The following is a 13,988-nucleotide window of genomic DNA, read 5'->3' on the forward strand; positions in this document are numbered from 1 at the left end:
AACTTTACGCTACATTTGTGGGAAGTCATTACATTTTCTACTCGAAACCACATCATTTGGCCACCCAATTTGCCAAGTAAAAAAAGAAGGATTATGCTGCAGTATCCCATTACTTTATTCGTTATATCTTTCCCTTCCTGATGTTCAAAGCCTCAGAACATTGTTATAATGGATAATAACAATAAGAGTTAAAAACATGAAGAAACCATTACACTGAGGAGACACTGTTCTCCTCTTGAAAAAAGAAAACAATTCACTATATTGAGAATTGCTTTTTTTAGGAATGACTATTTGAGACTCTCTTATTGCAATTATCTCTGTAAAACAGCTCAGGTGGAATGGCTGTTACTCTTCACTTCCCCAGAGATAACCTTTAATACAACATATGCCAAAAGGCTGCTCCACAGACTGAATCTTGGGATCAGATGAGTAAAGCCTGTTGTAACTCAGCTGCTAAAACCAGGGATACAATTAAGCTCTTGCAGCTGGGCATGTGCAGCCAAAAGTCTGTGACCACCCAAACCAGTTTGGAAATTGGGTGGTCCCAGCACTGTCTACCATGACTCTCCCTATTCTTGACAATCCACGCTAAAAGCCTTTTTCAGGTTCCTGAGGCACCTTTGATGAGATGGCAAAGGAGGTGGCACCAACCCAACACACAATTCCTGCTCCACCATCCAACACAGAGCCTTCCCAGCGGAGCAGGCATGACTCAGAGAACCAGCTCCGATCAAGAGACTGATCTTGCTTAACAAAAGATAATAAAACACCCTTCCTCCAATTTTTCTAAAGCTGTATCAACTCTCCTGTGGCAGAAATAGAACAGCCATACAAATACCCAGCGGCTTGAGGGGGCACCTGAACTTGAAACAGTGCAGGAATGAGGGATTCAGACAGGGCAATTGTTTAATGATATTAACCCAAAAGCTGCCTTCTAAAACTGCACTATTTTGCTCACTTCATTGTCAGGTTTTCGTGGCATAATATTCTCTGTGTGCAAAAAATGTAAACTCCACCTAATTTTAGAGGCTGAATGGAGGTTCTGCCTGGAACTCTGCTGTGCCAGCATGGTCCCATGGAAGCAGCAGCTCCTTGTGCCAGGGAGGAGGGAGGGAGGGAGGAGGGAGGGAGGGAGTCAGGGTGCAGAGCTGGGACCTACCGAGCTCCCCAGCAGCTTTGATGTCGATGTTGTCGTAGCCGCTGCCTATTCGGACGATGACCCGCAAGGCCTTGAACTTCTCCAGGTCCTCCCGGGTCAGGGTGATGGTGTGGTACATCATGGCCCCCACAGCTTCATTCAACACCTGCAACACAACACAGCAGTCAGGAGCCACCAGCACACCTGGGGGGACACCTGCAGCTCAGGAATCAGGAATATGGCACAGTGAGTTGGACATTTTCACTGCTGACCTGCTGGCTGAGCCAGGTGTCACCAAATCCTGCAGGGCTGTGACCCAACAACACCTCTGGGAATGGATTTGGTGAATATCCCAAAGTTATGATGTTACATCTGAGCAGGTGGCTTTTTTCCAGGTGGTTATTTGCAAATCCCTCTGCTTCCAGGCAGCAGTAATTCTGCTTTCAGAAAGGAGTTTGTGTTGCAGCAGTGTCTGAAGGGTTTAAACAGGACTGTGGGACACTCCTAATTCCTGGACCTCCTTGTGCATGTCCAAACTCCGGCCACACCGACCTTTCCTGGCTCTTCTCAAGGGGACCTGAGAAGCTCTGCAGAGGCTGCACAGTCACACAGGGCTGGGCCTTGCCCCTTCAGTGAAGATCCAGACCATCACTGGTGCTCACCACATGCTACCTCAGTGCTCTGAAAACCCACGACCCATCCAAACCCCTCAAGCCTGGCTCATCTATTAATGTCTCACAACAAACCCCCATTCTCATTCCCCTAAATTTAGTATCTGCAAAGACCAGCACTGATGCTATTTGCATTCCTCTTTCCCAGATCTTGGAAGTGATTTCTGATCACTTCAAACCTCATTTGAGGCGTCTAAAATAATACTTTTAAGAGAAGCATTTACATATAGTAGAGCTTCCAAGCAGAAACATTCATCCACACCACATGGATCTGCCTGAATGATTCCCAAACCTCCTCCACTCCCCCTGGAGAGAAAGGAGCTGCTGGAGGTGCACCAAGGACCTGTGAAGATCCACCAGCTGCAGCTGGGATGCTGGCAGCAAAGCCACAGCAAGAGCACCAAGGACTTGAAAGAACATGAGAAATGTTAATAACATTGATGTGGAAAACCTGATGCAAAGAGATAAAGTGACTTTTTTTTTTTCCAAAATAACATCTGGCTTCTAATACAACCTGAATGAATTTTAATCTGCAGTGGCTTCTGTTGATGTTATCTGGTGATTGACTCAAAGTGCAGCCTTGTACACTTTCTGTTCAAAAATCAAATGATCAGACTGGTTTGGGTTGGAAGGGAGCTCATTTTTCCAAACTCCTGCCATGGGCAGGGACTCCTTCCACCATCCCAAGGTACTCCAAGCCCTGTCCAGCCTGGCCTTGGACACTTGCAGGGATCCAGGGGCAGCCATTCTGGGCACCTGTGCCAGGGTCTCTCCACCCTCATAGGGAGGAATTTTTTCCCAATATCCCATCTGTCCCTGCTCTCTGGCAGTGGGAAGCCATTCCTTGTGTCCTTTCACTCCACACCTTGTCCAAAGCCCCTGTCCAGCTCTCCTGGAGCCCCTCTAGGCACTGGAAGATGCTTTAAAGACGTGGAAGAGCAAGGCCAGGTCCCGCTGCCTGCAGCCCACCCCAGCTCTCCCGGTACCTTCTCGTGGATCTCCTGAGTTGATTGTGCGTCACAGAACGCCACCGTGGCCAGGTCCTTCAGGATGGGCATCTCCACGGTGCAGTCCCTGCCGTCCAGCAGCGCCACCAGGGGCCGGGGGTGCATGGGGCCGTTCATGATCTGCGGGCGGATACCTGCGGGCACAGCGAGCACAGCGCCTTTCTCACGGCTCCCTGGCACGGGAGGGGCAGCAGCACCTGCTGACATCCTGCTGACATCCTGCACTGCAGGGCCAGGGACAACAGCAACAAGGGCTGAACTCTGGCCAAGGGACTGGAATACTCTCTGGGAACACAGCTGCTGTTTTGCCCCTGTTTTATTAGGGAATGGCTTTACCATTCTGACTACCTCAGAAAAACAAGTCCAAACAGAGACTCAAAAAGCAGGATTCCTGGAAAATCACGGGAAGAGCAGGACACTGAAGACCTCTTTAGCACAAAAGGTTATACTCTGATGTATTGCCAACTACCAAAGATTTCATGGGAACAGCAAAGTTTGTCTTTGTAAACCAAATATTCTCCTCTGAGGGGAGGAAGGAATTGATCATCACCCAAGGGCCACAGCAGGCTGAATTTTATATCCTATTTATTGCTGTGGTGGGGATTAACTGGTTCATTTTGGGACAAATCACTCAGAAATTTCTACACCTCCCTTTCAGTAATGGTGTTTATTATATTAGGACCCTGTGAAATACCTCAGGTATCTTTCTGAGCTGCCTAGGCAGTTTCTGAGCAGAGCACAGGTGAGGGGACCAGGTGCTCTGGGTATGATGTGGTGCTTTATTTCTGCTGCAGCACCATGAGATGGCTGGAGCTGGAGGGTCTGGCTTTGAGTCTCCAAAGCCTCAGACAAGCAGCCCCAGCGAAGCCTCTCCTTACCAAACCCCACTTTTGCACAAGAACCTGCCAGGGCTACCAGCCAACATCCGTCTGGCCTTTAAATGCAGTGGTTGTGCTGATTAGGGGGACAAGCCCAGGGCTTGGCTGAGGGAACTCCATGGGGCTGTTTTGGGGTGTTTTGTGGGGCAATCTCCCCCAGCTGATGTGGCTGTTGCAGACATGGGCACCACTGGCCATGATGAACCCCAGACCTGCGGGCACCAAGAGCGAGGTCCCAGGGAGGGACCCTGCACTGCTGCTACACTCACACAGCTACACTCCTTTTACATGGGAAAAAACAACTCCATGGAAACAGGCAGGTTTAATGGAGCAGGTTCAGTGGCTTTCCATTCCTTTTCCACTGAATCTGCTTAAAGAAATGAAGAACCAACCAAGCCAGCAGACCCGACTGAAGGTTTTCAGCATTACAGGTGGGTGCTTTTGGAACTGGTCCTTCCCTCCCCCTTCCCTACTGAGGTCTCCATTACTGGAAGTAATCCATTATGTTTGCATGCATTTCATCCAGATGGGAGTGCAAGTGTGTCAGTAGGCAGGGTGGAGTGCCGAGACGATCTGGATAAGGGAAAGAAGCTTGTGATAAGCAGATAAGCAAGAATAAAAACATGCCCAAATCTCCGAGCGCTTACACAATCCCTCTGGGCAGCGCTGCACCCCAGCTAGATTATTTTCTCAGGTTAACAAGCAAGTGAATTATAACACTGACTTAAATGCTTACTAATGTGTATGATCTCCAAGGCTTAGAGCCTCACACCACAACTGCAAATAAAAAGGAATCTGGTGCAGGGCCAAGGTGGCTGTGGTGGTGCCAGTCCCGATGGCCTCCATCCCTGTCCCCAAGCTTGGGGTCCAGTGCCCACCAGGGACCAGGACCATGCTCAAGGCAGAGCAGTGGGCACACAGAGGTTGGAGTGGCTTCCTGTGAGCGTGGCAGGTGGAAGATGAATCCACAGGTTATCTGAAACTTTAACATTTAATCCGAGCCCCAAAATAACGGGTTTATTATGCTGTCCTTACATAAGCTTCTTTGAAAGTCAAACAAAACACCGTTGGTTTTTTTTTTTTTTTCTTCTTTTTCCTTTTTTCTTTCTTTTTTTTTTTTTGAAACAGCATCTGTGTCTTTGCTTGGGATTAGGGATGTAATTGTGCATGATGACACAGGCTTCTTAGGCACGTCACCCTTGCCCACACACTCAAGTGCAGTCACTGAGGATGAATGTGGATGGAACCCGTGAGGTACTCACAGGAACTGCTCTCGTTTCTCCTGCTTGAAGGAGGGAATTTATTTCAGCTCGACAAGGAAAGTTCTGAAGCAAATCAATACAGGATGAAGTGCATAATGTATGGAAATGACGTTTTAATAAAAACCATTGGCAGGTTTGCAGCTTAAACAGTGCTCTGTTTTCCTCACCCGCCTCTCCCGTTGCCTTTCCAGCACCCTGCATCCATTCCTCACCGTCCTGGCTCCTACCGCTGCACAAACACATCCAAACCAACACATTTGGGCTGACAAAACCAAACCACCCCGGCTCCTACAGCACGTTTGTTCTGCAGGCCACTGCTTCATTAAGAAGGAGGTATGCCACGGATCAGAAAGTAATTAAACAGCAGCCACTCCCCCCGAAATTGTGATAAAACATCGCAGCCATTAACCCTTTCATGCTGTGTAAGCCATGAGCATCACCACCCCTGCGGAGCTGGGCACCAGCTCTCCTGGGGCTGGGGTGGGATCAGCTCTGCCTCCCAATTTCGATGCCTCCCACACCATCTGAAGCTGATTTTTACAGAGAACCCCCCCAGCTGTTCCTGCAAAGTTGGGGCAAGTATTGTTCAATACTTTTTTTTTATTATTTTTATTTTTTTTTAAGCGTTTTCAGCCGCCTGCAGAGCCTGGCCAGCAGTGTGGGGAGAGCTTGGTAAGGAAGAGGGAGAGGAGGAAAGGTTTACAGGGAGGAAAAATAAAAGAAGAAAAGAAAAGAAAAGAAAAGAAAAGAAAAGAAAAGAAAAGAAAAGAAAAGAAAAGAAAAGAAAAGCAAGGTTTTGCAGGCACAGAGAACTCCAACTCCACCCCGGCTCACAGGCAGCGCCGCTTGTTGCACGCAGCCCCGCGTATAAAGTGCTTTTGTTTCATTTTTAATACACAAAGCCTGCTTGTCCTTTCCTGCCGCTCCTCCCCTTTGCCACCCACTTGTATCCGATCCCAATGGCACCCCTGCCAAGAGAATTAGGGAGTGCTCCCTGCTAAATGGCAGCCTTTGTGTGACCGCAAGACGGCTGGTACTATCTCACCGAAACAAAAGCAGAAGCCATTTGCCTAATTCTTATTAATCTCAGTTGCCTGCGCCACGCAGCAGTAAAATAAAAAAAAATTAAAAAAAAATATAAAAAAAAGGAAAAAAAAAGGAAAAAAAGAAAAAAAAAAGGAAAAAAGGCTTTAAACATGTTGTCCTGCAGTATATAAAAGTGCATCAAGAAGCGATCCTGACACTCGCCTGAATTACCCGCTCACAACCAAGTAGCTACAGTTTTACAGTCAACTACACACTTTATTAAACAAACAGAAGAGAAACAGGAAATTTCCCCTTGCCTGGAAAATGTTGCCTCCACATTCTTCTTCTTATTAAAAACCACACATGGCAGTGGAGGAGTAGGGAGGGAGGAGGAAGGGGGGGAACCCACACACGATAAAATACTACCACTTTTCAGTGCGTTGCCTCTCCTTTCGTCTACGAGGGGGTATCTTCAAACAAGCGATCCCGCGGCCCACAGCTGCAACATCTCAAGACAAATGTCTCTTTGAACACGGAGGGAAAAGAAAAGGCTTTTGTCCTGAGCCTCAGAAGAATGGTCTGAAATTGCGAGAGGAGTTACAGTCACCTCTGCGCGGCTCCCAACTCTTCAGAGCACTCCCTCCAGACTTTGCCGAAGCTTTTAACTAATCGTAGTTCTTTCCCAGCCCTTGAATAAAATCATGTGAGTGCCAGCCAAAAAATCTTATGCTATGCACACTAAAGGGTTTGTATATGTCACAGTTGCTTTTCCCCCTTCCACTCCCCTCCTCCTATTGACTTGCACATATGACTGGGTTTTTTTTCGAGTTGTCTCAAATGGATTTAATCTGTGCCACGCTGCGGTTTATGTTTGTTTGGGTTTTTTTGTGTGCGTGGCTTTTTTTTTTGCTTTTTTTTTTTCCACTTAAAAATGAAACATGCCTTTCTTTCCATACAGAACGTGGCTGCAGAAAAAGGCTGATAGCTTTGAGCAGCAGCACCTCGAAAATAAACACAAAGCACTGGGGAAAAAAGCAAGGCTGTGCTGATCTCAGCTGCACCCAGAAACCAAGGGCCAAATTCTTTCTTGATGTATGAATCAACTGATTTTTGGCATTAGAAATGACACTTGATTGATGGCAGGATTCACATCTTCTTGGACACATCCATCTCCTGGTCCTGCCCAGTTTATCCCAAACAGGTAAAAGCAGCCCCACGTCACTCTTTGAGGGAACGGCTGGAGCTGTGTCAGGGGAGGTTTAGGTTGGAGATCAGGGCAAGGTTCTTCCCCCAGAGGGGGTTGGCACTGCCCAGGAGTTCAGGGAATGGGCACTGAGGCTGCCAGAGCTCCAGGAGCCTTTGGACAGCACTGCCAGGGATGCACAGGGGGGGATTTTGCAGTGTCTGTGCAGGGATAGGGGCTGCACTCAGTGATCCCTGTGGGTCCTTTCCAGCTCAGGATATTTTATGAATTTCTAATTGTCATCCCAATCCCACACTCTGTCAGGAGTGTGTAGGACACTGCTGTTTGTACATGGAGAATGAGGGCAGGCTGTCCCTGTGCAGTGCCCCATCTCCAGAGCACAGCTTGGAGCAGTTGTTGGAGCAGTTGTTATTCTCTCTTTCCAGTTGTTATTCCCTCTTTCCAGTTGTTATTCTCTCTTTCCAGTTGTTATTCTCTCTCTCCAGTTGTTATTCTCTCTTTCCAGTTGCCATTGTCACTGCCAGCAGTACCAACAGCTACAGACAATCCCCATCCAAGAAATAAGAAAAAACCCCTGCACCTCAGTCCCGTTCAACACCATCAGCTGTGCCTCTCCAGTTACCCTGTCCCCATTTTATCACCATCCCACTGGTTCCAACAGCATCAATCCTGTGGCACACACAGCCCGCTGCACACAGGGTCCTGCTCAGCCTGTAGGGAGCTTCAGGATGCCTGGGCAGCCCTGGAATTGCAGGACAGGGCAGGAATAAGGTGAACCAAGGTTTATTACCTGGAGTTGGTACTGACTTTTAACCCTGACATCAAAAGACCTGTCGGTCTCCCTAAAATCCAGTCTCTGCCTAAGGACAAGGGGATTTAGGCACATCTTTCTCTTGAACATAAACCATTGCTTAAACACTTGAAATTCCCCAGCCATCACCTCTGCATTACAAGCTGGAGAGCCAAAGTCCCAAGGTGCCTTTCCAGGGATCCTCATCCCTGCAAGCAGAAAGGTGAGTGGCAAAGGTGCCTCTGGGTGGTTCTGTGAGGATGAGGATGTTTTGGGAAAGCACTCTGATGCTGCAGGACCCACAGGACCACCCTCCTCCACCACAACGTGCTCACCAGTGATGCTCTTTCTTTCACTCAACTTTTCCTGTTAAAAAATGCTTCTCATAATGAATACATATGCAAAAATGAAATAGGGCACAAGTCTTATCTCTTAGAAAGAAGGGGAAAAAACCCAAACAGATATTTACTGTTTTTTCTAACTACAAATACTCTGGAGGCACTTGGTATTGTGCAGACAGAAGCCACACAAACAGAGAGCATTTTTTAGAAAGTGACATCAAACATACATATTTTATAAAAAATCATAGATTGTTTTATATTTTAAAAGCAAAGCATCTTTGAGGCTGCCAGGATCCTACCAGGGAAAGATTGCAGAATCTTCTCCTTCATTGGAGACCCAGGAGTTTGAACTGATGCTGGAGCTCCAGGCTCGCAGCCAGGGCTGCTGTGGCTAAGAGGGATGATGGCAAAGGGGAGGCAACTTCCAGCACACTGGAAAAACCCACAGGTTCATGGCAGTCCCCTCTGGTGTGGGAGATTGTGTTTCAGAGAAACTCCTGAGCTCCAGAGAGATGGGCAAACAGGCAACAAGACCCATCCTGCCCTGCTGGAAAGGGAAAATCTCGTACCTGCTGTTGGGAAGAGCCTGTGCAAAGCCCTGACCTCTCCAGCATGTTTCCTCTGCACACAAGAGCTGGATTTTGGCCAGCTCCTTTTCCAGATAACTTTTCAGGGCTTCCTTGAAGAAAGTATTTTTAAAAATTCATAGGAAATTCCCATATAAAACAATATATCCTTATTAGCTGATCCAAGCACCGTGGCTACATTCCCCAGATGAACTACAGACACGGCAGCCAGAGAGAAATGCTCAGTTAAAATATAAATATACATGGTATTTTCTTATTCTTATTTGAATTCCTGCAGGTACACACACCAGAAACACCTCCTTTTGTGTTCCCCCATTAAAGCACTGGGATACCCTGCTGATGCTGTGGGGATGCAGCCCTGGGGCATGAAAACCATACACAAGCTTTGCAAAACTCTGGAGTTCGTCTCTGAAATGATCTCTGGACTGAACTAAACCTCACCCAGGAGCACTGCACATCCAGCTGCAAGGACATGAGCTGGTGTTAATGCAATAAAAGAGTAATAGAAGAGCAGTGCATGGCCTCTGCTATGTATCAAAATGTGGGTGTTTGGGTTATTCCTACATTGTCAGGTTGGTAAATCTGTGTCTGTGAGCACCAAACACCAAGGAGTGACTTCAAGAGGAGCTGAACACGGTCTAACATGGAACTCCTAATGGTCACACAAGGTGATGGCACACAGGGGAGCCTGAGGGATGTGCAGAGACCCCAAGAAGGGGGAGGGCAGAGCAGGGCAGGGATGGATGGGATGGCAAAACCAGGGAGGCAGAGGGAGCTGCCAGGGCATGGGAGAGGCAGAGCAGATGGGAGAGGCCATATGGGGTGGTGAGGGAGGAATGCTACCAAAAAAGCTAAAAGAAGCACCTGGGAAAGAAACTGCTTGCTCAGAGCAGCTCAGATTCCTGTATTCTTTTTCTTTGGGTTTTTTGTTGTGTAGGGTGGGTTTTTGTAGTTTTTTGGGGTTTTTTTGGTAAGAGAGGGATGGGAGAAAGAGGAGAAAAGCTCAGTTAGGGTTTATTTGGTGGTTATGATTCGGACACCCTACAAAACCTCAAACTGTCCCACTGCCCAGGGCTGAGCTTTGCAGATAATTTAAAAAAAAACATTGAGAAGGTAGCAAAAAAAAAAACAACCAACCAACCAATAAATTCTCCTTGAGTATGCTCCATTACTAAGCCCACTGCTGGGAACAAATTGTATTCCTGGTGCTCAGTGGGCAGCTTTCCTGATATTATCCAGCACTCTCTCCCGTGCTGCACTTCAGCTGCAGGATATATCCTTTATTTTTCATGGGTGGGACGTTCACCTCTGAGCCACACATTCCAGCCATATGGCATCATGCACCAGGGACAGCATCCCATGCCAGCTCTCCTTTGGGTCCCTCCCTGCCCTCTTTATCCATTTATCTTTTTCCCTTCCATCCCAATGGAAACAAACTACAGCAGTAAAAAACAAATGAGCTGCTCCAGGAAACAGACAGCTTTCATTGTTTTGGTTTTTGGTTGGTTTTTTAGTTTTTTGATTGCAAAGATAAAATAAATAAACCCAAGGAGAAGGATGCTGCTGCCAGGGGAGAGCTGCTGATATCGGCCATCTGGGCAAGAGGCTGCTCAAACTTCAAATTGCCCCGAGGGATTCAGAGGCTGTAAAGACGTTTTGGAATATGAGATACTGAAAGCAAGGCTAAAGATGAGCCTGTCGACTTGCAGTGACAGCCCTGGCATGGGGACAGCCTGGAATTCTGCTGCCTGAGCCCCGCACCAGACCAGCAGCGGGGCTGTCCACAGCACACCAGCACAGAGGGGTGCAAACTTGGCTTTAGCACACAGACAGACCACTAACAGCCCTGTGCTTTAGAGAAAGTGCCCTCAAACAATAATAATAATAAAAAAAGGGTAAAGTATTAAAGCAAGCACTTGGATCCAGTTTTGGGAAGTAGAAAGGATTCAATCCCACCAGCTGTCTGCGTGCCACCAGCACCTTTGATACTTGTATTTGCACTTTGATAATAAGAGATTCTGAGTGGAAAACAAAGAAAAGGCCACATTGGGAGCTAGTGGTAGGAATTAAATGATGCTGTTAACCACTGACATTAGTCCTTCCCCCTATGCTGGACAGAAAGTGCTCTTGATTTTTTAAGCAACAGGGCTTCCTCCGAGCCTCTCTGCTCTGCTACTGGCATTCCTGAGATCTGCTGGAGAACCCAGAAGAGGCTTGAGACAGCACTGGAGGAGTTTCTGTCTCTGGAGAGACGGGACTGCTTTGCTGGGGTGGGAGCCTGGAGAGCCTTTTGGAAGATAAATCTTCATTTCCATGCCCACCTGTAGCTGTTGTCAACCCAAGTCACCCATTTACAGCCAGAAGGGACAAGCCCCCAAGGATCCAGCCCAGGCTTTACCTCACACTTTTTGCCCTTTTTCCATAAGGGCAATGTGGGAGCCTTCAGTGAGAGCCCAGCTTGACTTTAGGAGCCTCCTCAAAGCATTTCTGGCCAAGCTCAGAGTGCCAGGAACGGCTGGCAGCTGCCTCAGCTCCTCCTGCACCCTGTGGATGGGCCAGGGAGCAGCCAAAGCCGTGACTCCAGTCCTTTAAATCCACCTGGACGCCTCCAGCACCTTCATTCTAATGGTTAAAAGGAGCAGCTGGGCTGTCCCTGGGCTGTCCCTGAGCCCTGAGAGCCACACCAGGAGCACACGGGCTGTCCCTGGGCTGTCCCCGAGCCCTGTGAGCCACACCAGGAGCACACGGGCTGTCCCTGAGCTCTGTGAGGCACACCAGGAGCACACGGGCTGTCCCTGGGCTGTCCCTGGGCTGTCCCCGAGCCCTGAGAGCCACACCAGGAGCACACGGGCTGTCCCTGAGCTGTCCCTGAGCTCTGAGAGCCACACCAGGAGCACACGGGCTGTCCCTGAGCTGTCCCTGGGCTCTGTGAGCCACACCAGGAGCACACGGGCTGTCCCTGGGCTCTGTGAGCCACACCAGGAGCACACGGGCTGTCCCTGAGCTGTCCCCGAGCCCTGTGAGCCACACCAGGAGCACACGGGCTGTCCCTAGGCTGTCCCTGAGCCCTGAGAGCCGCTGCTGCCAGGGGCTCCTCCGCAGCCTGCGCGATGCCCGCTGGCCCCTGCAGGGAGAACCGAGAGCTCACTGCAAACCCACGGCTCCTGCCAAGGCCTCGTCCCTTCTAAGACCTCCTGAAATAGCTCCTGGGCGCTGGCCAAGCGCACAAGCCCAGCTGGAACCGTCTGTTCAGCGACCCCGCTGCAAGGTCACCCCTCCTGGAGCCCGAGGTGCCACGGCTCGGCCCAGCAGGGCCAGGCCGGGCCCTTGGCAACCTCCTCCTCTCTCACATCCCCACCCCTGTTCCAGGGCAAGGATCCAGCGGAGGAGCTCTCAGCACAGTCAGGAAGGCCAAGTATTGCCATGTTCACACTGCTCCTGCTCTTTCGTGCCCCGGTTCCTTGCTTCACTTTTTCCCCGTTTCTTTCCCCATCCCAGTCTGTACCCGCAGCTCCTCTGTGCTCTCCCGTCGCTCTTGGAGGAATTTGAGACCAATTCCTGTCAAGAGCAGAAAGGATGGTGAAGTATGTGAGCAGAGGAATAACCCTGGAAGGTCCTGGGAGGTGCTTTATGCCTGCAAATCCCACTCATTTCCCTGAGATAAACACCCTCAGTTCCCTTTAGCACCGCTTACAACTAAGTGAGAAAAACCCCCTAAATACCAACATTCAAAAGCACTTAACTACAACCTACTTGCTATTAAAGCTGATTTACTTTTACAACAAAAGCTTTACAGGTCTATCGTAAGATTTTATTATGGTTGTACTTTAAGAAAAAACAAACAGGGCACACTTTACATTCCTGTTGACACTTAAAGCAGCCCAGAACCATAAAAACAGAGCAAACAAAGCTCTGGCTTGGCAGTGACCATCAAAGCCCAGCTGCTCTCCCCTGTATCCTTCAAGGAACAGTTTAAGGAGGGAGGTTGATCACCTGGTGGGACTCAGAGCCACCTGGCCTGGCTGAAGGGGTCCCTGCTCATGGCAGGAGAATGGAATAAATGACCTTTAAAGGCCCCTTCCAACCCAACCCATTCAATGATTCCATGAACTCCAATATTTTCTGGTTTAACTAATATTGAAAAACACTGGTTGCACCTCAGGGAGGATTTCCCAAGCATGACTGCATTAAAAGTGTGCTATCCTAGAAAAAATATTGAAGAGAAAATCACTCCTGCTTCAAACCATGTTCCCTAACTAATATATTTGATTATTTTCAATACTGCTGTAAATCTGTCTCCTGGGATACATCAGGAAAATGACAAAGGATCCCACACTGTGCTTGCAGCACCCTTCCCAAAGGAGCATTTTCTGCTGGAAAGTTTAACAGGAATGGAGTGACATGGGGTCCAGCAGCATCTCCTGGTCTGGCATCTCCTCTCTGAGCCACCTGCAAAGCTGCTCACTCAGCTGGGGCAAAAAAAACCCCAACAACCCAAAGCCCCCCTGAGAAACCTCAATCTCTTTATCCAACTTCTCAGAAAAAAAGATTTTAGAGATGCCACACAATACAGCCCTTTTTAGCTATCTGTGCCCTCGAGACATGCATTAATACAGCTGAAACTAAGCTGGATTGAGGGAATTTTAAATTGGTCTGCTGGATGATGTAGAAGGCTATCAAAAATAAAAAAATTAAAAAAAAAAACCCACTCAAAAATGAAAAAAGGAAACAACACAAAACTGAATTGTGGGCTGGAGATTTAATGAGGTCAGGGTGTGCATGCAAAACCTCTCACTGGAAAGATTATTATTATTATTATTATTAATAATAATAGTAATAATAATAATGTTTTACCTACTGGAACAGAGAAATTGCCTTGATTAACAACAATACACTGATTATTTACAAACTCGTGCATCTTAGAATATTATCCTTTAATAATGTTTTTAGACTGAGGACAAAAAAGTGGCATTCAGAGCAGGGAACTCTACACTAAACTCACCCTTCTTAACCTTTCTGACTTTGCACCTCTGTGGAGCCTCACTGGCTGCTCACCAACAGCTCCTGTGTGCTGAGGGCCTTGT

The 13,988-nt window shown here is 48.2% G+C and overlaps 1 protein-coding gene across 7 annotated transcripts in view; it reads right to left on the bottom strand.

Annotated features, from left to right (window-relative positions):
• Window positions 1-13,988, bottom strand: part of CTBP2 (C-terminal binding protein 2) — a 130,860-nt gene that overhangs the window by 6,358 nt on the left and 110,514 nt on the right. For all 7 annotated transcript variants that reach the window (XM_058840659.1, XM_058840661.1, XM_058840663.1 and 4 more), the window contains 2 exons: window positions 2,796-2,950; window positions 1,160-1,304 (listed from right to left, as the gene is read on the bottom strand). In XM_058840659.1, the coding sequence (XP_058696642.1) occupies window positions 1,160-1,304; window positions 2,796-2,950 (300 nt within the window). The remainder of the gene's footprint in view (window positions 1-1,159; window positions 1,305-2,795; window positions 2,951-13,988) is intronic.

Source organism: Poecile atricapillus, chromosome 6 (genome assembly GCF_030490865.1).
Source record: "Poecile atricapillus isolate bPoeAtr1 chromosome 6, bPoeAtr1.hap1, whole genome shotgun sequence".
Lineage (NCBI taxonomy): Eukaryota > Metazoa > Chordata > Aves > Passeriformes > Paridae > Poecile > Poecile atricapillus.